Source organism: Sphaerodactylus townsendi, linkage group LG02 (genome assembly GCF_021028975.2).
Source record: "Sphaerodactylus townsendi isolate TG3544 linkage group LG02, MPM_Stown_v2.3, whole genome shotgun sequence".
Lineage (NCBI taxonomy): Eukaryota > Metazoa > Chordata > Lepidosauria > Squamata > Sphaerodactylidae > Sphaerodactylus > Sphaerodactylus townsendi.
Window position 1 is genome coordinate 129127474 of NC_059426.1, and position 25861 is coordinate 129153334.

At 40.8% G+C, this 25861-nt stretch overlaps 1 protein-coding gene across 1 annotated transcript in view; it reads left to right on the plus strand.

The window, feature by feature from the left end:
* RASGRP1 (RAS guanyl releasing protein 1) overlaps positions 1–25861 on the plus strand; it is a 79635-nt gene that overhangs the window by 37157 nt on the left and 16617 nt on the right. The window contains exons 6-13 of the mRNA XM_048486507.1: positions 1772–1925; positions 14008–14181; positions 14553–14669; positions 14895–15170; positions 18675–18755; positions 19147–19251; positions 20275–20384; positions 23998–24142. Coding sequence (XP_048342464.1) covers positions 1772–1925; positions 14008–14181; positions 14553–14669; positions 14895–15170; positions 18675–18755; positions 19147–19251; positions 20275–20384; positions 23998–24142 — 1162 coding nt within the window. The remainder of the gene's footprint in view (positions 1–1771; positions 1926–14007; positions 14182–14552; positions 14670–14894; positions 15171–18674; positions 18756–19146; positions 19252–20274; positions 20385–23997; positions 24143–25861) is intronic.

Sequence of the window (25861 nt, forward strand, 5' to 3'; positions counted from 1 at the left end):
ACTCCCTTTGGGAGTCCATAACTTTGGACTCCCTAAACCAAACCTCCCCAAACCCAGGTCATATCATCAGGAGACTCTCCCAAAAAAATCTTTGAAATTTTGGTGCTGCTAGCCTAAAATCTGCGCCCCCTGCAGGCCAAAAACGGAAAAATCCCCCACAAACCAACCAGCAATTTTGTCGCCCACCACAAGGTGGCACCCTGGGCAGCTGCCCACTTTGCCCAATGGGAGGAACGCCTCTGGCCCCACTTGCCATTTCCATTGTCCCCACACCAAGCAACACCACTTTAAGTGCAACTTTAATTTTCTTCGCTGCCAGAGCAGGGAAGATTTGCCCGTGAGCACAGCTTTGCCCTGGACATCTTCCCTCCACCCACCACCAGCTCCTCCCACTCCCCCTCATTCCTGTGCACACCTCTTCCCTCCCTCCTTTTCTGATTTGTTATTACTTTAGTTTGTGTTATTTATTATATTGATATAAACAGCAAAACCACTGTCTTTTATTGCATTTGAGAACCAAGAAGTGTAAGAGTGTGTGTGTTTGTCTTTGGAGGGTGGGGAGATATATCAGTTCTGGAACTTGTTCTCCTTCAGCAGAGTGTGATTCAGGGAATTGCTTTGCCTCTTTCTTTGGTGGGGGGCTATTTTTGGAAAAGGGCCACACTATCGATATAACTGCAATCACAGGTATATTGATATAATAGCAATTTAAAGGGCTTTATTGCAACTACTGGGTGTGATGACATCTGTGCCTTTAAGAAGGACTTGATGGGTGGAGTTAAGAGAACCAGAAAAAGCAGAGGCCCATTGAGGCTCCAGCAAGCAGTTGTGGGGCAGGCAGTGAATGCCTCCTCAATGTGAGGAGATCACACTACAGCCCCATTGTGCAGCTAAGAGCCCCGAGGTAAGCATAATGGGCCCTGGTCTCTTTGAGACTGGTCTCCTGTGGCAGCTGGCAGCATCTACAGTTATACTGTGCAAAAATTGCTATTAAGGGTCACATGTAGTTTGTACCTTCATATAAAAGCAACTTTAAGCAAATTTTTGTATTGTATGCACCCACGCATGCACCCATGCAGTGCTTCTAATATCTGCTTTTGTTAGATGTATTTTTCTTGATTTTCAAGTCTTTATCTGCTTAAGAAAAAATTCTAGAGCAGAATGCTCTTTAGATTGATTTCCAGCACTTCTCTCCTTGAAAGAGAGAGAGAGAGAGCAAAATTTGGCCTACCACATAGTATTACATTTTGCTAATTAAAATGGAAGTAATTCCTTATTAATCAGTAGCATAATAAAATTTCTAACACATTTTACACTTCTAAATTAGCACACAAGATTTACATGTGCTGTTGCAGAACAACAGATAATTCTCATAGTCCTTTCTACAAGAATTAGAATTCTGATTGATAATTTAGGTACTGAGTTCTTCTTTTATGTATAACTAGCACTAGAGCCCATTTTAAATAAAAATAAAATGGGCTCAAGAAGGGGAGAGGGAAGGTGGGAAGACCTCCTTCCTTCCTTCCTTCCTTTTCCTCCCTCCCTCCCTCCCGGAGAGCAGCTCATATTGTTTGGGGCGGGGGAGGCTCCTGGGTTGGGGTAAGGTGGGCATGGGCGGGATGGAATGTCGTGAGTCCTGCACACCCATTGGCTGGGAGTACGTTGCTGGACATTCCCTAGGCAATTATGTATAAGGATTAGTTTCTCGATCTAAATCATGTAAATAAATCTTGAAACAGCAGATAAAATAGCAACTTTTTTCTTTTTAAAGAAATGCTCGTGATTGGTCTAGAAAGATCACCCAGCGTATAAAATCCAACACCAGCAAGAAACGAAAAGTCTCACTTCTCTTTGATCACTTGGAACCAGAGGAGTTATCAGACCATCTCACATACCTTGAATTCAAGTCCTTTCGGCGAATATCAGTGAGTGAATGTCTTTTTTCAAGTTGATTAGATAAATTGTTTATCTAAACAGACTGTATGTTTTAGGGTGTACATAGTATTCTGAAAGAAGCTAATAGTGCAGCATAAGAGTGTATTTGAACAAAGTGAATGGTGTACACACCATGTGTATGGTGTGCATTGTGCACACATGGTGTGCATGGTGTACACACATATTTTAAAATAAGCTAATAATAATGCAACGTAAGCCTGTGGAAACTGTTGGATCTGTGTTTTTGTCTGTTGGATTTGTGGTTTTTTTGTGATAGATTGATGGTTACTACATGCTGCAATACTATATGCTGAGTTTTGTAAGTTGTTCTTTGTAAACTTGGTAGTTCTTCACTGGAAGTATTTCACAGGTGTGTCAGTATGGAGAGAAAAAAAAGAAAACTTAAAAATTCTTGAATCTCCCTAGTGTTTTCTTTCTGGTCCCTTCATTTCTAGTAAGTACTAAACTGATTGACAGATCACAAATGGAGTGAAGGAAAATAATAAAATACATGAAATATGTGAAAGAGAAAATGGAATGTAAATTAAGCAACTACTCTGAGAAGCCATGTCTGGCTTTACACACCATCTTGGAAGAAAGTTGTTACAAAAAAGGAAAAGTTGATTTTACCTAATTCTTCCCTTCTCTCATATATTATGTAAAATATTTTGTTCCAAACAGTGTGGCAAGGATCTTTTGTTTTGAAACAAGCTACTGCTTTGGGTAAATTGATATCCTCTAGATAAAGAGAATAAAAGGATATAGGTTGGTGATATTATAAATCTGGTAGTCCTCACTGAGGCACAAATTGTACAGTATCAGTTTTACACCAGAACCAGTATAGTCAAGGGAGACTGAGATGTTCTACCAAGTCTATGGTTCAGGACAGCTACAGTTGTCATATAGTTGGCCTTCCTCTTCTTCTCTTCCCTTCTTTCCCCACCTTTCCTTTGGAGGTTTGTTTATTCCCTTGTAGTTAGATTTTCAGTTATCCCTTGTCCCATCTTTTCCCCTCCGACAGGCCCAAATTGCTATATTATGGCAGTAGTGTATATTCTGTGTGGTTTGTTTTAATTGTGGTTGTAATGTTGTAAGCAGCTTTGAACCTGACTTGTCAGGCTTGTCAGGTTATAAACATTGGATGTCCGAAGCTCTGCCCCCCCCCCCCCCGTTTGTGGGTTTTTGTATTTTAAAGTGTTTTTGGGTTTTTGGCCTGCAGGGGACGCAGTTTTTAGGCTAGCGGCTATCGTTAGGTGACACTCCTGATGATACTAGCCAAGTTTGGTGAAGTTTGGTTCAGGGGGTCCAAAGTTATGGACCCCCAAAAGGGGTGCCCCATCCCCCATTGTTTCCAATGGGATCTAATAGTAAATGGGTCTACCCATTTGAGGGTCCATATCTTTGGACCCCCTGAATCAAACTTCACTAAACCTGGGTGGTATCATCAGGATAGTCTGCTGCTGATACCACCCTGGTTTGGTGAAGGTTGGTCCAGGGGGTACAAAGTTATGGACTACCAAAGCGGTTCCTCCATCCCCCATTGTTTCCAATGGAAGCTAATAGTAGATGGGTCTACCCATTTGAGGGTCCATATCTTTGGACCCTCTGAATCAAACTTCACTAAACCTGGGTGGTATCATCAGCAGAGTCTGCTGCTGATAGCAACCCAGTTTGGTGAAGATTAGTCCTGGGGATACAAAGTTATGGACTCCCAAAGCAGGTGCCTCTATCCCCCATTGTTTTCAATGGAAGCTAATAGGATATGGGAGCTACACCTTTGAGAGTCCATAATTTTGGACCCCCTGAACCAAACTTCACCAAACCTGGGTGGTATCATCAGGAGAGACTCCTAAAGATAGCCTGAAAGTTTGGTGTTGCTAGCTTAACAATTGTACCCCTGACAAAAGGCACCCCCCAAATTTTCCCAGATTCTCTTTTTAAATCCACTCCCTTCGGCATGGATTTAAACGGAGAATCTCAGGTTCCCAGTTTAAACATTGAAAGTGATTTTGTTTCAGGGTGGGGGATAATCCACCCCAAAACAGCATCACTTTCAATATTGTTTTATCTAGGGACCTCAGATTCTCCCTTTAAGGTGGATTTAAAAGGAGAATCTGGGCTCCCTAATTTAAACACCATTGAAAGTGATGCTGTTTGGGGGTGGATTCCAGCATCACAGCAGTCGCCCGGGGGGGGGGGGGTGCGCAAACCTCACATTTTGCACTGAACTCCATTTCCCCTAGCTACCCCTCTGCCTGGAGGGGAGAGAAGGGACTGCCGGCTGCCAGCTGGGAGCCCAGCTGGGAGTGCCATCCCTTGCCTCGGAGAGCTGCTTTTATAAGCACTTAGGCTGGAGGTGGGGCTTGGGGAGGCATGGCCACGCCCCCAGAGACAGGTGGGGGCATGGCCTTGCCCCCGAACCCCTCCTTAAAAAATCTATACTTACGTCACTGGTTATAAATAGAATAAAGAAACAAATAAATAAAATATCTAATGGTATTGTTGCAAATCTGTAAACCAGTCTGTCTGACATTAAACTTTCCCAATGTATTTTGTCTTTTAAATAAGCGTGCTAGAGCCTCAAATATAGCAGTTAGAAAAACAAGCTCTCACTTAGTCAGGCGTTAGTACTCTTTATTTTAAGTTCTAGGTTCATGACTCTTCTCATGTCCTAAGTTAAAATCTAACAGCCTTGGAAGCTGACGTCATGTCTCTGTGTTCAGGCTGCTACCTGGAAGCAGTTAAAAAAACAGGCTTATATAATGTTAAAAATTGCTCTTAGCTAATTATTATTTGGCTCAGGAAGGATAATGTCTTATGATTGCTTGCACTGGTAAGGCATTCAGCTAGATGGACAGTAAGGAAATGTTCTACATAAAGATAATTTAATTTGATCTTATTTATGTGTAAAATGTTCAAGAATTGATATAACATATTAATTAGAAACAATGCAGTATTTCTGCAGGTGCAGGGATTTTTGCTTGCAGAATGTGACTTGCAAAATTCTTTCCCTCCTACAGCAGCTCAAAATGTCCCGTCCCCCACCCAGTTTCTGTTCTCGGAGCTGGGCTGCCATGAGAAGAATGGCATGAGAGTCTTGCTGTATGTATAGACTTGTTTGTGGTCATGGGAACTCTGTGCTGGATTAACTCAAACTGTGTTCCTAAGTTAGCAAGATTTCATATGTGAACACATTTTCAGCTTTACTCTGTTTCCCAGAGTTACTGTACATAAGAGAAAATTTAAAGGGCACAAAAGCTCATTCAGTGAGTTGTTTTCAGGTAATATAGGCCTGATATTAAACTGGTATCTGGAATAAACACAATTTGTTTCTGTGCTTGCACCTTCCTCTTTTTCTTTCCACCTCATTTCTCCTTACATCCAAAGCTTGATTTGTAAACATGGCTTGATCAAGCTCCAGTACCTCAGCAAATCCCCAGTCCGCCCCAGAGTTGGAATTTTCATTTCTGAAATATTCCAATTTAGACCCCAATTTGTGGGCTTGGTCTAAAAGTTGTCAGAGCTGCTATGTAAAGTAAAATACCTGTGTGCGGGGCTGATTAAAACTAAGGGGGTATACGTTTTTAAAATGTTTATTTTTAAAGTTTGCATTCTATTTATTGTTACAAGTTTGTTATTCAGTTCATTATTCGATTTGTCTGTTTTTCCACTGGGAATGCCGTTCCTTTTCTCTTTCTAAAATAGTTGTTGTGCTGTGCCAGTGATTATGGTGGCTACTGCTATGAGGCCAGCCAGTAAGCAGGCAGATGGAGCATTCCATTCTGTCTCTTCCTAGCTTCACTATACTCCAGTGTCTCAGCTGGTATTTCTGCAGAGATCAAAACACTGCATCTCAATTCACCCTGGGAAATATAATGTAATGTAAGACACACACTGAGGGCTACATTTCACAAGACACAGTGAGATGTGGCACTTGAGATACTGCAGAAATAGAATCTAAAGAACCAGAGGAAGATGAACAGCATAGAAATTTTCCTCTCATTCGGCTGGCCTGCTTCTACTAGCTTGTTGCTGACTGGAACCACAGTCACTGTGAAGCAGCAGCTATGGCTGCCTGGATGTGAACAATATGTGCTATTTGGCAGGAGAAGGAGGAAAGACTGTAAATGAATGACATCTTCCATTATTTCCATTTGTTGTCCAGACTATTGAAACAAATTGGGCTGGGGAGGAGGGTTAAAATTGGCTTGGGAACTGTTACAAATCCATATTGAAATAATATCTTCCTAGAATGTGCTCCATACAGTGATTTATAAATAACTGTCTGTACCCCTTCTCAGGGAAAGATGAGAGATGTGGATTAAACATAGCAGTTTGATAAAAGAGCTTGTATAGTGTTCCTGACAGCTATATAGCAACACTTTTGCTTTCTACAGTTGTGCCCACCTTTTTGTGGGTTCCATGCTGCTGCGGGAAACAAAATGGCAGCGCAGCTGTAGAAAACGAAAGTGTAGCTATATAGCCATCCGGAGCACTCTACAAGCTTTTTTTAATCAAACCACTATGTTTATCATTGCGAAGGATAATAGTTTTGATGAAGCCGGCATATACATAAGCTTCTTTAAACTTTACAGAAAATCTGCCCTACTTTTCAATGCGGTGATGCACTGCTGTAGCTTCCACTGCAGCACACACAACTGCATTCTCATCTTTCCCTGGGAAAGGGTATAGCCAAGTGGATCACTCTCAACACAAGAAGAGTTTCCACAGCTCTGCCACGAATGTCCAGCTGTGACATGGAAAACCTCAATATTTTGTAGGATAACTATATGTTATGGTACTCTACTTATTTTACATAATCTCTGTTTGGCCAAAGACTGTTGTGAGAGACTACACAGGAAAAGTGAGTTAAAAAGATCCAAGTCTGTCAGAACAATTGTTGTTTACATTCAGAGTTTGGAATAAATACTTAGAAACAGGGAAGCCGGCTGATTGGTTATACTCTGATTGATGTAGAATCTAAAGGACATAGACAGGGAGGAGGTTATCTCTCTGATAAGAAAGTTTGAAGGAACTGTTGGACTTGGATTCCTTTGAGTGAACAGCTAATTGCCTTACCTGAGCTAAACACATAATCTCTGAGGAGTATTTTTGTCAGTATGGTCCATTATGCATAAAACACTTTATGTTGAGCCTGTTCTCTGCACGGTGGGCTCGTAGTGGGCTCTCTTCACATGTCTCTGTTTACACATGAGGAGGCAGCCCACAGCATGCAGCGTAGTTTTTCTGCTGAACTCTGCTTCTCCTGGTTTTCTTAACTCCACCCACCCACTTAAAGGCACAGAGCTAATATTCTCTCCCCCACTCCCTTCCCTTCCCTTCCACCCCCCCCCCCCACACACACACTCTGCAGCCAGAGGAGATGAGGTAGAGCTAAAAAAATGCCTGCTTGTACTTTCCTTGCAAAAGCCCACTTTGTTGTTACTATTTATTGAAAGATCAATCTCTCTATCTCTCAATATGTGCACTTTAGAGAAGCAGGAAGAAACTGGCAGCATGGAGAGGGGGATGAGGTGGAAGCCTTCAGGGCACCTGGCAACTGAGGCTGTTTTGTTCTGAGGCTGTGCTGGTGGAGGAGAGACTGAACACAGACATTAGACCAGTGGTTCTCAACCTTCCTAATGCCGTGACCCTTTAATACAGTTCCTCATGTTGTGGTGACCCCCAACCATACAATGGTATATATAAAATATAAAAAGACCATTTTCCAATGGTCTTAGGCGACCCCTGTGAAAGGGTTGTTCGACCCCCAAAGGGGTTTCGACCCCAGGTTGAGAACCACTGCGTTAGACAGAGATGAGGGGGGTTCTCCCCCCTGCCACTATACATATGAGAAACTGATCTATCGATCTCTTGATCCGTGCATTTAGGGAAGCACAAAGGAGCCGACAATGGGAGGGGGTAAGAGGGAAGGCAGGCAAAGCACTGCAAGGGAATGGGAAGGCTTACCATGGGCGGAGGGAAGAGGTCTGGGGCAAAGCTGTGCTTACTGGAAAATCTCTCCCATTCTGTCAGCAAAGCAAGATTTTAATTGTTCTAAAAGTGTTTTTGCTTGCTGCAAATGGAAAGTAAAAGTGGGGCTCCAGAAAATACGTCCATACAAGAAAACTTTGCACTGACCTCCACTATTGAGCAAAGATTTTGTGCGTAATCAACCTGTGAATGGAAAACCTGATAGGTTATACTGTTATAGCCTGTGCTGTGAGAAAACAAAATATACACAGCTGAGAGAACTGGTGGTTTACTGTATGGCCAAAGCTGAAGTGGAAGAGCAGACTTTTACCACGGGATGTGGGGAGTATGTAAATAAACCATATAGGAATAGATTTTCTGGAGAGGGAAGAAAAATTTATCTAGCGTATTGGTATTTTGCTTTTTTTCCCCCTCAAAAGAGTGATTTATGTTTAAGTTTTGAGTTTCTGAGGGAAGGCTGTTGTGACGGTTCTTTGAATAAGAACCAGCCTGTTAGGATCCAGTGTAACAATCCACTAGCCTGAAACATCTAAAGTAAATGTACCATCTAAACAACATCTAAGCTTCTGAAATTGCAACCGAACAAACTTAATAATCCTGTTCCAGTGCCTGTGCCTGAAGTTAAAAACTGACTTTTAAACCATAGCTCTTGTATATATTTTTTCCAGCCTTGCTTTACCCTACATCCAAGATTTCTCCCATTCCCATCTCCACTGTTAATAAATTTTATTTGAACCTGCCTCAATATTATTTTGTGCCTTGAGAAGAGGTTTGCCAAAAAGTTAAATAATGGGCTCTTCTTATCTTCTGGAGGAAGAGACCGGGCCAAGCAAAAGTGCTTTAAAATCACCACATGCTACCATTTGATGCAGCTCAGCTCCTGAAAAAAAGACAAGAAATCTGACAAGCCTGGTCAGAGAGTGGGTTAGCCTACCTCAGTGCGGTAAGAAACTGAGGGGGTCTATTGCAACTTTAATAGTGGAGGTTCCTTTCTTCCTCATTTTGTGTCTGCAAGAAGCCTTGTTTAAAGAGATTCTGGTCAGGATAGCAATCCAAAATTAGTTTCCAAGAGGGAGGCTGGATAAAGGTTTACACATGCTGAGCGAGTCATGTATGCAGTCAGCATTGGGAACAGTGGGGTGGTGGTTCACTGTGTATTCTCTGGTTCTCCCGCCAGCATGTTTTCACAGCTTCAATTCCATTGAAATACACTGCTTTCTCTGCCATCAGTTTGTTGAAGGCAAGCTATGAAACCTTGCTCAGTAGAGATCCAACTGTGTAGGAGGTGGGAGAGTGGGTGATGTCATCTACCTGACTGATGGTGACTGGAGGTTAGCCAACAGGGCAGTCTCTTTTAGCAATACTTTTCAAAGCTGCAGTAGAAGCTCTTTTGGGGTCACTATCTGGGAACTTCTATTTCCATCAAGAGCTAGTTGCAGAGCAAACCATTTTAGGTGCAGGGATATAGAGATGAATGTACCTTTAAACGTTCTCATTTTCATAGCTGACCATCTTGTTTTATTGTATTCCAACCTTCTCATTTTTTCTGTTAATATCTCTGAATAAATTCTGCTTGCATGTGTCCTATGCAAAACACATATACTCCTCTATTCCCTTTTCTAGTCATATTCTTCTCATGTCCTTTATCAAATACCTCAGCTTCGTTCTACATAACAAACATAGATTGAAGGGGGGGGGGGCAGTGGAAAAATTTTTCTAAATATCTTTTGCCCTTAAATTTCCCATGATCTAAAATTGGTAGGCAATTGTGGGGGAGGAGGGGCTTGAAGACCTTCCTATTGGCAGCACACTTCACAGGGGTGTGAGACTGATAGATTAAATGTCCTCACAGCCCGATAGATTTGATTGATTTTCAGGAGGTGTTAGAGGATTTTCCTGTTGATATGATCAGCATTTTTGTTATGTGCTGGTTGATTTCTGGAATGAGGAAATGAATTGGGCAGTTGGCCCAGTCACTCCTAAACAATCTCTCTTGGGTCTAAGAGCCTGGGTGGCCCCTTTGTTACTCAGAAGCTGTGGGCAATGAAAAGACATAGTGGATGAAAGTGGAGAAAGACTTGTAGTGAATTTGACAAAGCACAGGCTAGAGCTCAATTGAAGCCCTACTCTGTGGCTGTGATGGCAGCAAAGAAACTGTACTTTGTTTCCACCATTGTGTTTGCATAGTGTAAACTTGAAGAATACTTTTAGGTGATCAGGGGCCTACTGACTTAGGCTTGAAAGGGACTACTTAAGCCATGGAAAAGCCATGCTGGCAAAGGGTTAAACACGTTCTCCCACCGATTCTCCCCAAATCCTTAAAACAACATTTTAAGTACTGCCAATAAGCTTGCAAACGAGCACCGGCATGCCTAATCACAAATCTCGGATGTCGGATCAGGTCAACCACTTCACGGATTGCAAGATTACGCCCCTCTGGGGCTTCCTGCTCCTCCACACTCTCTGGCTCCACGGGCCGGGGATAAGGAGGAGGGGTGTAGGGGGCGATTTTCCATCCCCCACGTGATTAAATGGCCTCCGCCTGGGGACATTTGACACCATATGTCCCCCTGGGCGGAATGCCCCTGCTCAACACTTTGTGGATAAAATCTTTCTCATCAATTCTTATTCAAATTCTGTATTAGCAATGACAGGATCAGATGACCTCAGGGTGCCAAACTATGCAAACTGATTTCTACACATATCAAATAGATGTACCAGAAGCACAACACACACGAAAAAAAAATCAAACCAAATGAGATAAGAGTAGAAGAGATTTAGTATAGAATACAGTGGTTTAACAACTAGCACATTTAAAGAGTGTGGTGATAGAAAGTGTGTCAAGTCACAGCTGACGTATGGCAACCCCATTGGGTTTTCAGTGCAATAGATGTTCAGAGGTGGTTTGCCATTGCCTGCCTCTGCGTCATGACCCTGGTATTCCTTGGAGACTTCACATCCAAATGGTAGCCAGGGTAAACCATGCTTAAGAGTAGACACAGACAAAATACAATAAAGGGGCAAAAATGTGACAGTGTAATCAGTTAATGTCACATTAAAAATATACCTCAGTGGCATGTCACACATTAAATATAACATTCAGCTGATGTTATATTTCATCAGCTGATGTTATGTTTTATTACTGTAATAAAAATATACAAAATATACAAAGCACAGGTATATTTTAATAATATAAATATAATAAAAATAAATAAATAAAAATATACAAAGCACAGTAATAAAATATACAAAGTAATAAAAATATACAAAGCACAGGTAGCTGGAATCTGTTTTGAAACTAGTCTTCAGAATATTTCCAAGTTGTTTGTAGGCTCTGCTCTCTTTATACAGAGATCTTGGGTGAATTACTTTTTTTTTTTTTGCTGACTCAGACCTGGTGCAATGAGAGTCTGAAAATGGCTGCCTTTTCTTGGTAAGAATCCATTAATTTGCTTACTAAGCCATGGTTTCTGAGTGAGCAGGCATGTCTACAAACTTGAAGCCACCTTCTATATAGAAGATGAAAGGTATTTTAATATAAATAAAGTATTATGAAGAAGAATGTTTTCAACACTCCCACCCCCCCATTCCCTCTTGATCCAAGAGTTCAACCTGGAATTCTATCTGACAGTTTTACCTGTCTCTTACTACGACATGTACCGATTTCTCTCCTGGTAGTAACTGTTGCCACCAAGAAATCAGAAAGAACACCCCCCCCCCCCCCCCGCTGAAAGAATTTGTACTTCCAGTACTCTTTACTTCCTTGGTGGTTTTTTGACAGCACACTAATAACAAATGTAACATGTTATTAATGAACCCAGTTTCCCCTGTTTGATTTCGCACTGAAGATTTCACTCCTCCAGGAAGCGATTGCGAACAGTCTGGGTTGCTGTGGCTCCTTTAGTTTCTCCAAAAAGATCACTAGTTTAGCGATTTTTGTAAAACACGGGTTGAGGGAAATATAATGGGCAGAACCCCTTTTGAGGAAGAGCCGTGTTTGGTTCTTCCCCAAAATGGAATAAATTGCTTCCTCAGCTCATTATATTTGGGCTGTGTGGAAACCACCATTGTTGTTGAAGGGCTCTACCTAGTTATGTTTCCCACCTCACCTCTTCTAGCTAGCAAAGGGATGATCTTTGTGCTTTAGAGACTGTGATCTCCACCACTGTTCCTCCTCTTTACCACTCTTTGGAAAGCAGTGTGGACATAAGAATGTTTAATAAACAATTGAGGGCATGTACACTGTCTGTACAAGCATCAAACTTAACAAACTTCTAAAGAATAGGCAACAAATTAGTCTTTTAATTGTAGACATATGTGGATGATTATGTTGCTAGGAGAGGCTATTCAATCTTGAGGTTTACAGCAGTTTGACAGTCTTTCATTATGTCTATTCTCTGGTATAGCTGTTTCTCTACTTCGTCCCTCAACATGTGGCCAAGTTGCAACCCCAGTGAGAAAATCCTTCATATATTGTGTCTCTACAAAAAAGATGGACAAGGAGAAGAGATCTCCTTTGCCATAGGTTGTGGAATTTGTTGTCATCAATATGCTGATGATGCCCAGCTCTGTATATCCTTATTCAAATCTCCTGGTGATGTGGTAGAGGTCCTAAATTGCTGCCTGGCTGCTGTAGTCAACTGACTAAAAATTGAAACCAAACCTTGAAAGCATGGTAATGCTGGTTGGGAAAGTGGAGGTCTTGAAGGACATCATTTTCTCCACTTTTGATGGAATTCAACTGACTCAGTTAAAAGCCTTAGGGTTATACTGAATCCAGTTTTATCATAGGAGAAGCAAGGTATTGCAGCTGCCAAAATGTTTTCTACAACTCAGCTTAGCTCCTAGATGGCTTCTTACCTTGTAATCATTGGTCTGGCTGCCTGGATCTATGCCAGAATAATATTGAGACTAGACTACTGTGATGCACTGTACATTGGTCTCCCCTCAAAATCAGCTCGAAAACTCCAACTGGTGCAGTGGTTGCCAAGTTTAGATATTATTGGGAACTAGACAAAATATGGATTAGTCCCATGATGCAAACACTCTTATTGGCTGCCCATTTGTTTCTCAGCTCAATTTGAGGTATTGGCTATCACATACAAAGTCCTTCATGGCTTTGGTCCTTCTTATATGTGGGACTGCCTCTGTCTGTGTGCTCCCGCATGACTGCTTCACTCATCTGATCATTACCTTGTTTTAGTGCCAGCCTGCAAATGAGTGAACTCAAGAATGCCTATACACATTCTTTCTCTTTGTGGCGCCTGTCTTGTGGAATGTCCTGCCCAAGGAGATCATGGAAGTTCTCACTGTCCTGACTTTCCTGCAAACTATGCAAAAATTCAGGAGAGCTTTTTTGCACAAGTAATATGGTTACATTTGTAAAAAATGTACACATTTACTGGATAAATGATTGGGGACTGTGTTATATACTGCTGTGTATAGCGTATTATAAGTAGAATCCTATTATGTGATTCTGTACCACTTAATGTTTCATGTAAATACTTGTCTATGCTTCAGTTCTTTCTGGTGGTTCTAGACTTTCAAAAGTCTAATGCATTGGTTATTGAATTGTACTGACTCACTATGTGTAATCCACTATGACTCCCTGTACGAAAAGTAGACTATAAATAATGCAAATAAATAAGCAAACTATAAAATATCCAAGAATGTATAATCTTCCCTTGGCAATTCATCCCCTTCTGGGTCAGTCCTGATCTTGATCTGTGAGAAGAGATACAATCTCAGCCTTTTGGCTTTCCCAGTCTCTGTTCATTAGGTGTGACCTTGTAGCTGAAGTGTAAATGGTTAACTTTTTGTTCTGCTAAGGACCTGCTGCATAATTCAACACTGAAGTGTTGGGGATGGGGGGTGGGGGTGGGGGTAAATGACTCGCCTCCTGTTTTCCTTTTGCCAGTCTTTTACCAGCACTAAAAACTTCTTGAGCATGTGTAAAGTGCAGCCCAATTATTGAAATATTGGGAGAATTCTAGGGTAGAGAGCATTTCTCCACAAAGAGTAGTATATAACTTTTAAAATATCTTTTGTTCCTTACCTCCTCCGTGCTTTATGTCAAAGTTACCAGATTACCAGAACTATATTATGAATGGCTGTGTGAAGGAAAATCCAACAATGGAACGTTCAGTTGCTCTTTGTAATGGTGTATCTCAGTGGGTCCAACTAATGGTACTGAATAGACCAACACCACAGCTTCGATCTGAAGTATTCATCAAATTTATTCGTGTGGCCCAGGTCAGTCTAGTTGTAAACTTTTCGGAATTTGGTTCTTTCTTTATCTGCTTAATTACATCAGGCATTTTGTTAATATTTTTCCTCTAAAGCAAGACAGCAAAAGTGAAAGCTTCTAAGTTTTGTTGGTTTAATGTACTGATTTGGAACTGTTTGGATGAGAAATGGGTAATTATGGGTAAAATACATGTATGGACATTGAGTAAAAGTATATGCATATATATATTTTTAAACTGAACTGAAAGGAGTTATTGAATGGGGATATTTCTTATTTCTTTGAGGTCATTTTGCTGCCCTGTTAGATTAAGAAATCAGATACATATATTTGACAAAATGACAACTGAATAATGACTGCTGTTCATTTCTCAATACAGAAACTTCATCAGCTGCAAAATTTTAATACTTTAATGGCTGTAATAGGTGGTCTCTGCCATAGTGCCATATCTAGACTTAAAGAAACTGGTTCTCATGTTCCACATGACATCCATAAGGTTAGTTGTACTCTCTTCTGATGTTTGTTTGACTGCTTGATTGGTTTAAACCCCCCCCCCCCATCTGATCAGTATTGCAACTGTAGCTTGTTTCTTAGGTGCTGTACCTCATTGGAGGATTCTGTTCCATAGAACTGGGCTGTAAATATATTTCATTTAATTTTAACTGCAAATTTTAATTATTAACATGGCAGATTAATTTATCTTCTCATTGTTTTGCTTTAGGTATTCAATGAAATGACAGAACTACTGGCATCTTATAGGAATTATGATAATTATCGGCGTGCCTATAATGAGTGCAGTAACTTTAAAATCCCTATCCTTGGAGTACATCTGAAAGACTTGATCTCTCTTTATGAAGCTATGCCAGATTACTTGGAAGACAAAAAAATTAATATTCATAAATTATATTCTTTATACAATCATGTCAATGAACTGTTACAACTACAGGAAATGGCACCTCCCTTGGAGGCCAACAAAGATCTCGTTCATCTCCTCACAGTAAGTCAGTGCATTTTGATTACAGATCGTACTTTCTCCCATTGTAATTAGAGTTAAGTGGAATTACCTAAATGTCAGAGAGATAGGCCAGGCAGGACAATTTGAAGTAGCTAAGCGATTGTTCCTTGTTGGTTTGTGCTTTCAAGTAAATATCAAACAGCAGGGAGGGAAGAGTGTGTATTCATGTTCTTTCTTAAATGAGGATTGGGGCTATTTGGTTAACTTTTCGGATCATGAGCCGTCATAGTCCTTCCATGTTTAAATATTGGCTATTGCACCTTGTTGATCAGACTGAGTTAAACTGTGTAATCTGCATTGAGCGTGATAAAGGGGAATTATTATTAGTATTGAATGTGGGTTTCATTAGCACCCCATTCAAATGCTATCAAAGTGGTATAGCTTCAGCCAAAAATTGTTTCTGTATACATCTGGGGCTTTGTTTAAGAGTGTTAAATGTGTAAATGCTATCAAATCACTTCCAACTCATGGCAATCCTTTGAATCGGTGTCCTCCAAAAAGACCTATCGTTAACAGCATTGTTCAGGTTTTATAAACTGAGAACTGCAACTTCCTTTATAGAGACAATCTGTTGTATGTTGGGTCTTCCTCTTTTCCTGTCATTATTGTCTTTTCCAGGGACTCATCTCTTTTCATAATGTGACCCAAGTTTAACAGCCTAAGTTTAGTTATTTTAGCTTCTAGGGAGCTTTCAGGCTTGTTTGGATATTGATCCCCATTCATTCATTCATTCATTCATTCATTCATTCATTCATTCATTCATTCATTCATTCATTCATTCATTCATTCATTCGCTTGTTTGTTTATTTTGGCAGTCCACGGTATCCACAACACTCTTTTCCAACACATTTCAAAGGAATCTACTTTCTTTCTGTCAGCTTTCTTCATGGTCTAGCTTTCACACCCATATATAGCAATAGGGAATACTACAGCATGAATTAACTTGATCCTTACACTTAAGAAAATATTCTATCTGCTTTATGACTGCCCTTCCCAGTCTCAATCTCCTCTGATTTCTTGGTTGCCCTTTCCCTTTTGGTTGATGGTGGAGCCAAGAAGTAAGAAGTCTTTGTTTCTCAACAAGTTACCCCGCGTTAACATCTTCAACAATTTCAGTTTCATTATTTCCACCTTAAAGCTAAATAATTCTCCTGTAGTCATTACATTTGCTTTCTTGATGTTCAGGTGTAGTCCTGCTTTGGCACTTTCTGCTTTAACTTTCAACCAGTAGTCGTTTCAAGTCTTTTCTATTTTCTGCCACTGATGTAGTATCATCAGCATATCTCAAATTGTTAATTTTCCCCCACCTTTCCAATTTGCTTTAATAATACATAAATAGCTTTCCACCAAAGACAACCAAGTTGTATGGTAAGTGTTCCTGTTAGTGATTACAACTGCTGAGTTCCACAGCAACTGTGGCATGTACCATGAAAGGCATCTAATCCCTGTGGAAGACTAGTTCTATGCTTTAGCACCATTTCATAGCACCCGAGAGATAATTTTTGGCAGCAAGGATGTTGCAGCAGTAAAGTCTGAATTCTCTTTGAGACTAGTAGCTGCCCTCCTTCCCCTTCTATCATAGCTTTTTTCTCTTTAACTTTGATTCTCAAAACATCTGCCTCCCCCTGAATTTCAGCAAAATGATTTGACACATCAGAAATGAACAAATCTGTGATCATTCACAATTTAAGTGTAAAGACACTTTAAGTGAAAGCTGCCATCATTTTGTGAATGTCAATGTGAAGTATAAATTATTTTTGCTTTAGATAGAATTTAAAACAAGATTTTAAATTCCTTTGACATTTTAAACATTTTTTCCTATTTTAAAAAAGCCTCAAGAACCATTAAAGTGATATGATGAAAAGCTTATTGTACCTTAACACTAAAATGAGCTGCTTATCTTAAAATAAGGGGGTAGGCTATGTGTGTCCCTTAATTTGTCTTGCCTGTTTTGCATATCGTATGCTAAACAGATGTGTCTTTCTTGCACTCATGACATACAACTACGAGATCTCAGCTTCCTATTCATCTATAGGTGAACAGTTTGCATGGTAGGCTTATGGGTCATGTAACCTGTTGCAGTTCTGTAGCAGTCTGCTATCTGAGCACTTCAGACTTCGGTGATTATATTGCTAGAATACAAACTATTCAACTCATTGTAATATTTTTACACAAAATATACTGACTGTAATTCACGTTCTTATTTGGATACTGGTACTTCACTTTTCTCCCTAGTGGAGACCCCAAGTGGCATTCTCCCTTCTTGTATTTGAGCCTCACAACAATATCTGTGTGAGATGGATTAGACTGATAGTGGGTGACTGGTCTAAGATCATCTAACAAGCTTCCCTGGTACAGTCGCTCTTTGAACCAGGGTTTCCCAGGCCCTTGTTTAAGCTCAATGGCTACTACACCATGCTTGTTTATGCATTTTCTGGATATTAGTTGGAAGTATAATACTGATAATGTTTAGTGTTTATATAGGCCCTTTCCACACAGCAAATTTAGACCGGGTTGCAGCTGGGATAAATGAACCCGACATAGCCCTGGGCCGTTCGCATGGCTGGCTGTCCTTTGAACAGCCAGCGCATTGGCCAGGGAGCGCACCTTTGCACGTAGGCATGTCTTGTTTCTTAAAACTTACCTCCCACCTATGCACAGCTCCACAGGCAAGCACCCATGCTCCCCCAGAGTCTTGCTGAAGCAAGAAGTCACTGAGTGGCTCCGCAGATGGGAGCCAGGAGGTAAGCAAAAAACAAAACAAAACCCAAATCAAGATAACCCATCTCAGAGTCAGTTTAACTTCTCTCTCTCGACCGCGGCTTTGTAGGCTGCTTAAAAACAAAAGTGTCACACATATCGCAGTTCTTGTAAAACCTGAGTTGGGAGGGAAAACGTGGAGTGAACTTGCGTTAGGAGCAGGATATAAGTGCCGACCCTGCTTAGCTTCCAAGATCTGATAAAATTCAATAGTTGCATAATGCTCAGTAAAAATTAGTTGATTCAAAGAGAGTGGCCCATTCATAAAAACTAGCTTCTGAGTATAGATATTGGGGATATAACATTAAGAAATCCTTGTATTTTTCATCATGATTACCGCTCAAGTTGAGTATACAATTTTGGGATTGAAACTTGGAGGTACCAACTGATAGATATTGTGTGTGCGTTTGTGTGCTGTCAAGTAACATCTGACTTATGGCAACGCCATGGGGTTTTCAAGTCAAGAGACATTCAGAGGTGGTTTGCCATTGCCTGCACTGGGAACTAGGCAAAAGTGACTAGTTCTGTACATTTTTGGATTCCTGCTGAAATTCTGCTAGTTTTCTGGATGTTTGTGTCACCCTGACCTTTAATTATTTTTAATAGTAGTAAAGATAGCAGTATTGATTATTGATTTTTTGTGATATAGTGAAAACTATTTTCTGCGACCCTCTAGACAAGCTACAGTGTCTTGGGGAGTAAACTGCTCCTTTGTTTTGGTTTCAGCTATCTCTTGACCTTTATTATACTGAAGATGAAATTTATGAACTTTCCTATGCTCGAGAGCCAAGAAGTCACCGGGCTGCAGTAAGGAGAACAAATTATTTTTTAATTACTGTATAATCTTCATTCTCCTATGTTTCCCTTGTACCTCTTTCCCCCTAGATATTTAGATATTTGTGATGGGTTTTTAAAAAAGGAACTGCAGTGTGTTAGAATGTAGGAAGAGCTCTTATGTCAAATAGTTTCTGAATAAGGCTATTGTAGTATAAAAAATTGTAGTGTGCATACCAATTGTAGTATAGCATTTCCTTGCTCATTAAAATCATATGCCAATTATGCTAAGACTACACAACTAAGATACATTAATTTAAACATTCTAAAATAAATATTGATAGCATCTGTTATAAATGTAGGTTTGGTAACATATCATTATTCTATTTCCTTCAATAATACAAATTTATAATTCTTATTTCAGCCTTTGACACCTTCCAAACCACCAGTAGTAGCAGACTGGGCTTCTGGTATAGCTCCAAAACCCGATCCAAAAATAATTAGCAAACATGTTCAGAGAATGGTTGATGTGAGTATGTTTCATTATTTACTACATATTTTTATGCCATCCTCCTGAATTTTTATGTTCTCCAAGCTACACATCATAGGGACTCATTCTAAGTTCTGCTAGCAGAGGCACTGTCCTGTTATAGAAGAAGCATTCCCCTTTGGGATCCAATCCAACCCTATAATCACCATGCAGGATGGTGGGCCTTTTGCATTTGCTCATCTATGTCATTCTTATCATATTGTTGCAGTTTCAGTGTGAATTAGAAAATCAAGTAATAAGTTTGTGTGTGTGGCAAGAAAACACTTTGTGTGCTACTTAGCTGTGTGGTGGAAGGTGAAAATTGTGCAAAAAGGCATACAAATCTCTGTGGTGACCATACTATACAACCCAGTCATATGAGAACCATGATACCATTTTGAAGGCATCAAGGTTGTGTTTATGAAATGTCCCCAGTGCTGTATATAACATGAATTCCACTGTGCACAAGGATCGTAGGAGGCTGTGGAGGTGGGAATGTGGTATCTTGAGCATAAGGTCATTTGTGAAGAAGTAGGAGGAGAGAACATCAGATAGCTGTATGGTGTGGTGTTCTGTTATCATAGCCAAGTTGTGCAAGCAAGAAGAATACTTCCAATTTTCGAGTGAGCTGTGTATTAGACAATGCTGTGGAAGCATGCAGTATATATACTGCTGTTGTTGGCTAAATGCAGATATTATAATCAGTACATCCCACAAAAATCTGCTTGCTTATTCAGAAGCATTCCTACAAGGTTTTTAAAAAGTAATCAATGTATTTAATTGTATCCCACCTTCTAACAAGCTCTGGACAGTGTATATCCCCTACTCCCTTGAACTGCAGCATAATCTTATAAATTGGTAACACTATACTAGATACTAGTTCAAAAATATTATAAAACTCTCCTGGAATTAATAATTTTATTAATAATTTTATACTCATCTGTTAAAAGAGCAAATACTTTTAAAAAACTGATGTGATTTTTAGTTTGTTTCCATTTTAAATTTTCCTTTTACCTTATCCAGTCTGTCTTCAAAAATTATGACCATGACCAGGATGGTTACATTTGTCAGGAAGAATTTGAGAAGATTGCAGCAAGCTTTCCTTTCTCTTTTTGTATAATGGATAAGGACAGGTGTGTACATTGGTTTTACATTTACTTTTGCATTGCTGAAATTGCAAAGATGCCATTGTAATCCAAGTTATGGATAGATGAGTAGGTTCCTTTCCATCTTGTGCATTTATTGAAATTTGACCTGTGTAACAAGTGCAGTGGCGTACGGCCCTAGGGATATGGGGTACCCCATGTCCTCTGGTGCATGCCTTTTGGTCACGTGGGGGCACCGGATGGCCTCTCCACGTGACCAAACAGAGCCACCAATGCAGCTCCCAGTCTTGCCTTCCCCGGCTGCGGAGGGAAGGACTAGTAGCCCGGCAGCCAGCTCAGCTTCTTGCCTCTGGCTGGAGGTGCAAAGCTGAGCAGGCAGCCAACTCTCCCAGTTCTGCCTTCCATGGCTGGGCAGGGCAGGACTGTGAGCCCCTGCCATGGCTCCTTGTCCCTGCCTAGAAGCTGGGCGTGAAGGAAACTTGCTCCGTAGCTTCTAGGCAGCAAAGAGGGGAGGCAGTGAAGAGGGGCTTCTCAGCTCCTCAGAAGCCAGTCGCAAGGGAAACTCGCTCTCCGGCTTCTAGGCAGTGAAGAGGGGCTGCTCAACTCCTCCTCCCTGCCTAGAAGCCGAGCGCGAGGGAAACTTGCTCCCCGGCTTCTAGGCAACAAAGAGGGGCTGCTCAGCTCCTCCTCCCTGCCTAGAAGCCGGGCGTGAGGGAAACTTACAGTACTCTGCAGCTATCCGTATGCTGGGGCAGCACCCTTGAATGGTTTTTGCCTCATGCGTGCTACTTCCTATCCTGGTACCCTCTCCTTCCTGAACAAGTGATACAGATTTTTGTGACACAAAACTGTAAAAAAGCAGTAAAATGCAGTAGAATGAATAATCAGTAAAATGAATGACATCCTGGAGGTTTTAACCCTACTGCAAAGATCATTGCCTGACAATCTAGCCACATATTAGCCACACCCACTCTAAGAAGGGATAGTTTGATTCCAAAGTAGTGTTTGATCTGGCCATTCGACTGCCAGTTTATTCAAAGCGTTTGGTGACAGAACTTATGTCTGAATGTTGAGTGCTGAGCCAGGCACTGTGCTTTACCAGAGTTCTTGGCCACCAATCTCAAATGTGGGCATGACAAGAAGGACAAAACTGTTTTCTTCAAAGTCCAACTACAGTTAGTTCGTGGTTAAATAAAAGAAATCCTGAGCTGGGAGAATGAATTCCAGTTCTGGTACTAAACTGGTATTATACAGTTATCTGGCACAATAACTATTGGTTAGGACAATGCTATCTTTAAAAAAACCTGATTTTTCTTGGCTAGCAACTATAATGGACATTTGGAGTACCTTCACTTCTTTTTGTCGGAAATGGAGGAACCAGTGCATAGGCATAGATACCAGGAGGCTGAGAGGTGCGTGTTGCACCGGGCACATGCCTGGGGGGGGGGAGGAAAATCCCTCCCCCCCACAGCAACCCCCCTTACCTCCCCTCCCACCGCAGCACCCCACACTTACCTTATTGAAATAGTGCAGGCTGGAGAAGTGGCATGTTCCCTTCAGGCTGAAAACAGCCTGGCGGGAACTACATTTCCAAGGAGACCTTGCAAGCCCCAAGGTCTCATGGGAAGTGTAGTTCCCACCAGGCCATTTTCAGCCTGAAGGGAACAGGCCGCTTTTCCAGGCTAAAGTAAGGTAAGTGGGGCGGGGCAGGGTGCTGCGGAGGGATGTGTGTGGAAAACACAGAGTGTGCACCGGGCACACTCTGGCCCAGCTATGCCTCTGAACTGATAAACCATATGAACCTTACTGAAAGATGGTTAGCATACCAGAGAAGGTCTTCTATTGGAGGTAGAGACTGTTGCTAAATCACCAGGGAATGAAGATCCAAAATGATGGTCTATGGAGTTGCAGATTTAGCAATTTAATACTTAACTTATGCTATTACTGATCATGAAATGTGTCTCCATATCTGTTCTGATATGAACCATCAGGCAGAGGCAGCTGTGTTACTTGTACAGTCTTCACTGGAATCGCCAAGCCATGTTGTTGGTCAGATAACCAGTTCAGAGGGATCCTTCTCTTGCTCTTTACAGCTTTTTACCACACTGAATAATTTGGTATCTTATGTAAAGTTGACCACTTTACTACTTGCTGCCAATTCCAAATTATTTATGAAGAAATTAAACATCACCAGTCCTAATGCCAATTCATGTTGAAGCCCATTGCTCACTTCCCTCTGTCATTCCTATTCTCAGGCTTCTTGCTGTTTAAGTTAGCTATGACTAGGAGTGTCTTTTACCATTTTTAACTATTGAAAAGCAATTGGGGCCTTTCTTGGGTAGACTGGGATAATTGGCAGGCTTCCATTATTGTGTCAGCAATCAAACATAAAACAAATGTGTCGTACTTTTGTGGGAAACTGGACAGAATTACATTTCTATTTTCCTCCATATTCTGAGCCCACATACAATAGGTTATTGGTGGCCTGGTCTGGCAATGAATTCTAAGGCCGTTTCCGCATGGGCGGAAGAAGAGGCTGGCCACCAGCATAATTTATGCTGGTGGAGTCTTGGGACTGATCGTACAGTCTCATGCGAAACTGCCACGGGCTACAGGGGCAGCTCCGCACAGAGCCACCTCTGGTTTGTTTTGTTTACTTACCTTTTCTCCCTGTGAAGATCTGGATGGAGGAAGAGACACACCCACACTGCCCTCCAACCCCTGGGGCTCAGAGGGCAGCATAGGCATGTCTCTTCCTCCAAACAGAGCTTCGTAGGGAGAAAAGGTAGATAAATGAAACAAACCAGAAGCCCCTGAAAGTGGTGCCCTCATCACAAGTGCCAGATATACATGGAGCCGGCAGGAAGACGCTTGCTTCTCTCCTCAAAGACCTGGGCCTCTACTGAGCATGTCAAGAAAGCAGCGTTTCCCCGCTGTTTGGGGGGGTGAAAGCACAGAACTGCTATGCTGCTGCAGCGGCAGCTGTGCGAACAGCGCTGCAGGGACGGTGTTTTTGCAATCCCTGAGGCACTGTTGTGGAAATGGCCTAACACAGGGAGAGAAGGGTCCTCTCTTAGGTTGCTTTTAAGGTGCAGGTGTGAACCTCTTGAGGTGAAGTTTGTTTTTTCAATCCATTGCCTCAAAGGGTTAACATTAAAACAAGAGAATATGAATTCTTGTAGGTTTAGAGAATTCCTGTTGTGCCTTTCCCCTCCTCCTTCAATTCTGCTCCTTGTCTAACTCAGCATTAGAAATTGTAAAGAGCAATTTGAAAGTAACAGTGGTTTGAATTATTCCCCATGCTCTTTCTTTGTTTCGTTAATTGTACTGCATGTTCAGAATCAGTTGTGAAGGTTGCTCCTTTAGCTGTTATGCTGAATTTTAGATGAGCAGCTGCAGCCCTTGCTACCTGCCTGACAGGATCATGTCATGTATGTGTGTAGCACACACACGTGCCCACGTTTATTTATACGGTTGCATATATTTGTTGCTTTAAAAATGAATTGTTGCATTTACCTTGTTGGGTTGTTAGGTATTTGGGTAGGAAAGAATGGGGTGGGGGTGGAGAAAGAAAATTAACTGTTCCTTGTTCTAGAAAGATTATGCTTCAGTTGTGACTCTCTTTCTTGTTTGTTTGCAGGGAAGGCCTGATTAGCAGGGATGAAATAACAGCTTACTTTATGAGAGCCAGCTCAATTTACTCTAAATTAGGCCTCGGCTTTTCCCACAACTTCCAGGAGACCACTTACCTAAAGCCCACATTCTGTGACAACTGTGCTGGATTTGTAAGCTTGGATGTTTGTATGTGTGTGTTTGTGATTGATGGGGGGGGGATCATGTTTTTAAAAGTAAATTGTGCAGTACTGTCTATGACATTTCTTCTTTTTTTATAAATGCTTTATTTATTCATATACTTAATACACAAGTGTTTAAAAATTGCTTATTACAACTGTAACATTCTGTTGCTAACATAGTTCATCAAACATAGAATCTTCTATATATTTCAGTCCTTGCTTTGAGGAAATTTATACATATAAGAAAACTTCCAACTATGATTTATATTTCTTAAAAGTTCTGTCTCCTATATTAGTTTCATAAAGTACATATATTTACACCAATTTAATACTATTTACTACATAAAAAGAGAAATCTAACATATATCTTACTCACTGACCTGTGGAGCTTATCTTTAACATTATAGTCTGTTTCATATTTTTTTCTAATATTTTCCCTCTTTGTAAGTAATTGATCTTGTCTTTATCCTTCAATTACACACGAGTAGATTAAAAAAAGAAAAGAAGAATTTCCATTGGAGAGGTAGAGTCTATACAGGAAGGAAAAGCGAAAAAATCAACTATTTAATACTTTGGAAATAGAAACCATTTTTTTCATATACCAGATAATTGACCAATGGTTCCCATGTTTGTAAGAAAATCGTCAAGTTATGATGTTCTAATAAACTGGAAATTTTATCGATCTTAACATATTCTATTAACTTCTGAATAAAGTCTTCTGTTGAGGGCACATTCCTTAATTTCCACATTTTAGCATAGTTTATTCTAGCTGCTATGACATTTATTCTTATAAGTCATTTTTATTATTATATACATTACAGGCAGGGGACTTGCAAGGACTTGAGGGGGACTTGTCATTTTCTTCTCCCTTACTATTTCTTCTTTTTCTTCCCTGAAAGCCCCTATAGCCTCTCCCCTTTTACTGCTTCCTTCTCTCCTTCTTACCCACCAGCCAACCTATCTTTATCTGCCCCCCTTTCTTCAGCTTTTCATTCTCCTAGCTGAGTTGAGTGGTGTTGGCCAGGCTCGGCGCAGTTGCACAGTGGGGAACCAGTAAGGACTTGCAGGGGGCATCTCACACCTTTATTTCTCTCCTCACACTATTTCTTCTTTTTTTTCTGCAGACCCGTGGCTTTACTCAGAACTGTAGAAAGATCTGTCTTATCAGTCCATGGCCACGGACTCCAGTTTTAAGTATCCACAAATGGGGCCACACTGAGAATTGCATATATTCATAGTTGGCTTCTTATTATGGGTGAATTAACTTTTCCTCATTCTTTGCTTCATTTTATCGATCTTAACATATTCCCCTGTCTTCAGCTTTCCCTTTCCCTTCCCACCTGCTCTCAGTCAGCTGACAATACTGCTGTCTCTAGGCAATGCCTCTAATGCTACCAAAATAGGGGATGATATATTTTACATCCATAAGGCCCCAAGTTTAGCTCCCAAGATTGTCAGCTAGTCTAGAAAAGAGAACTTCACTGAGATTCAGAAGAGCTAGAGTTTTGTAAAAGGAGATACAAGGTCTTGAGATACTCAAAAGAAAGATAATCATAAAAATATTTAAACAAAGATTCATTTGTTCATACCCATTCTTTGCAAATGTATCTTCTTAGCTGAGGAAGTAACATCTAAATATGGCTCTACCCACCCCCATTACGATTCAAGAGTCTGGGTTTCATCCACTTTGTATTATTGTGTAGATACGCA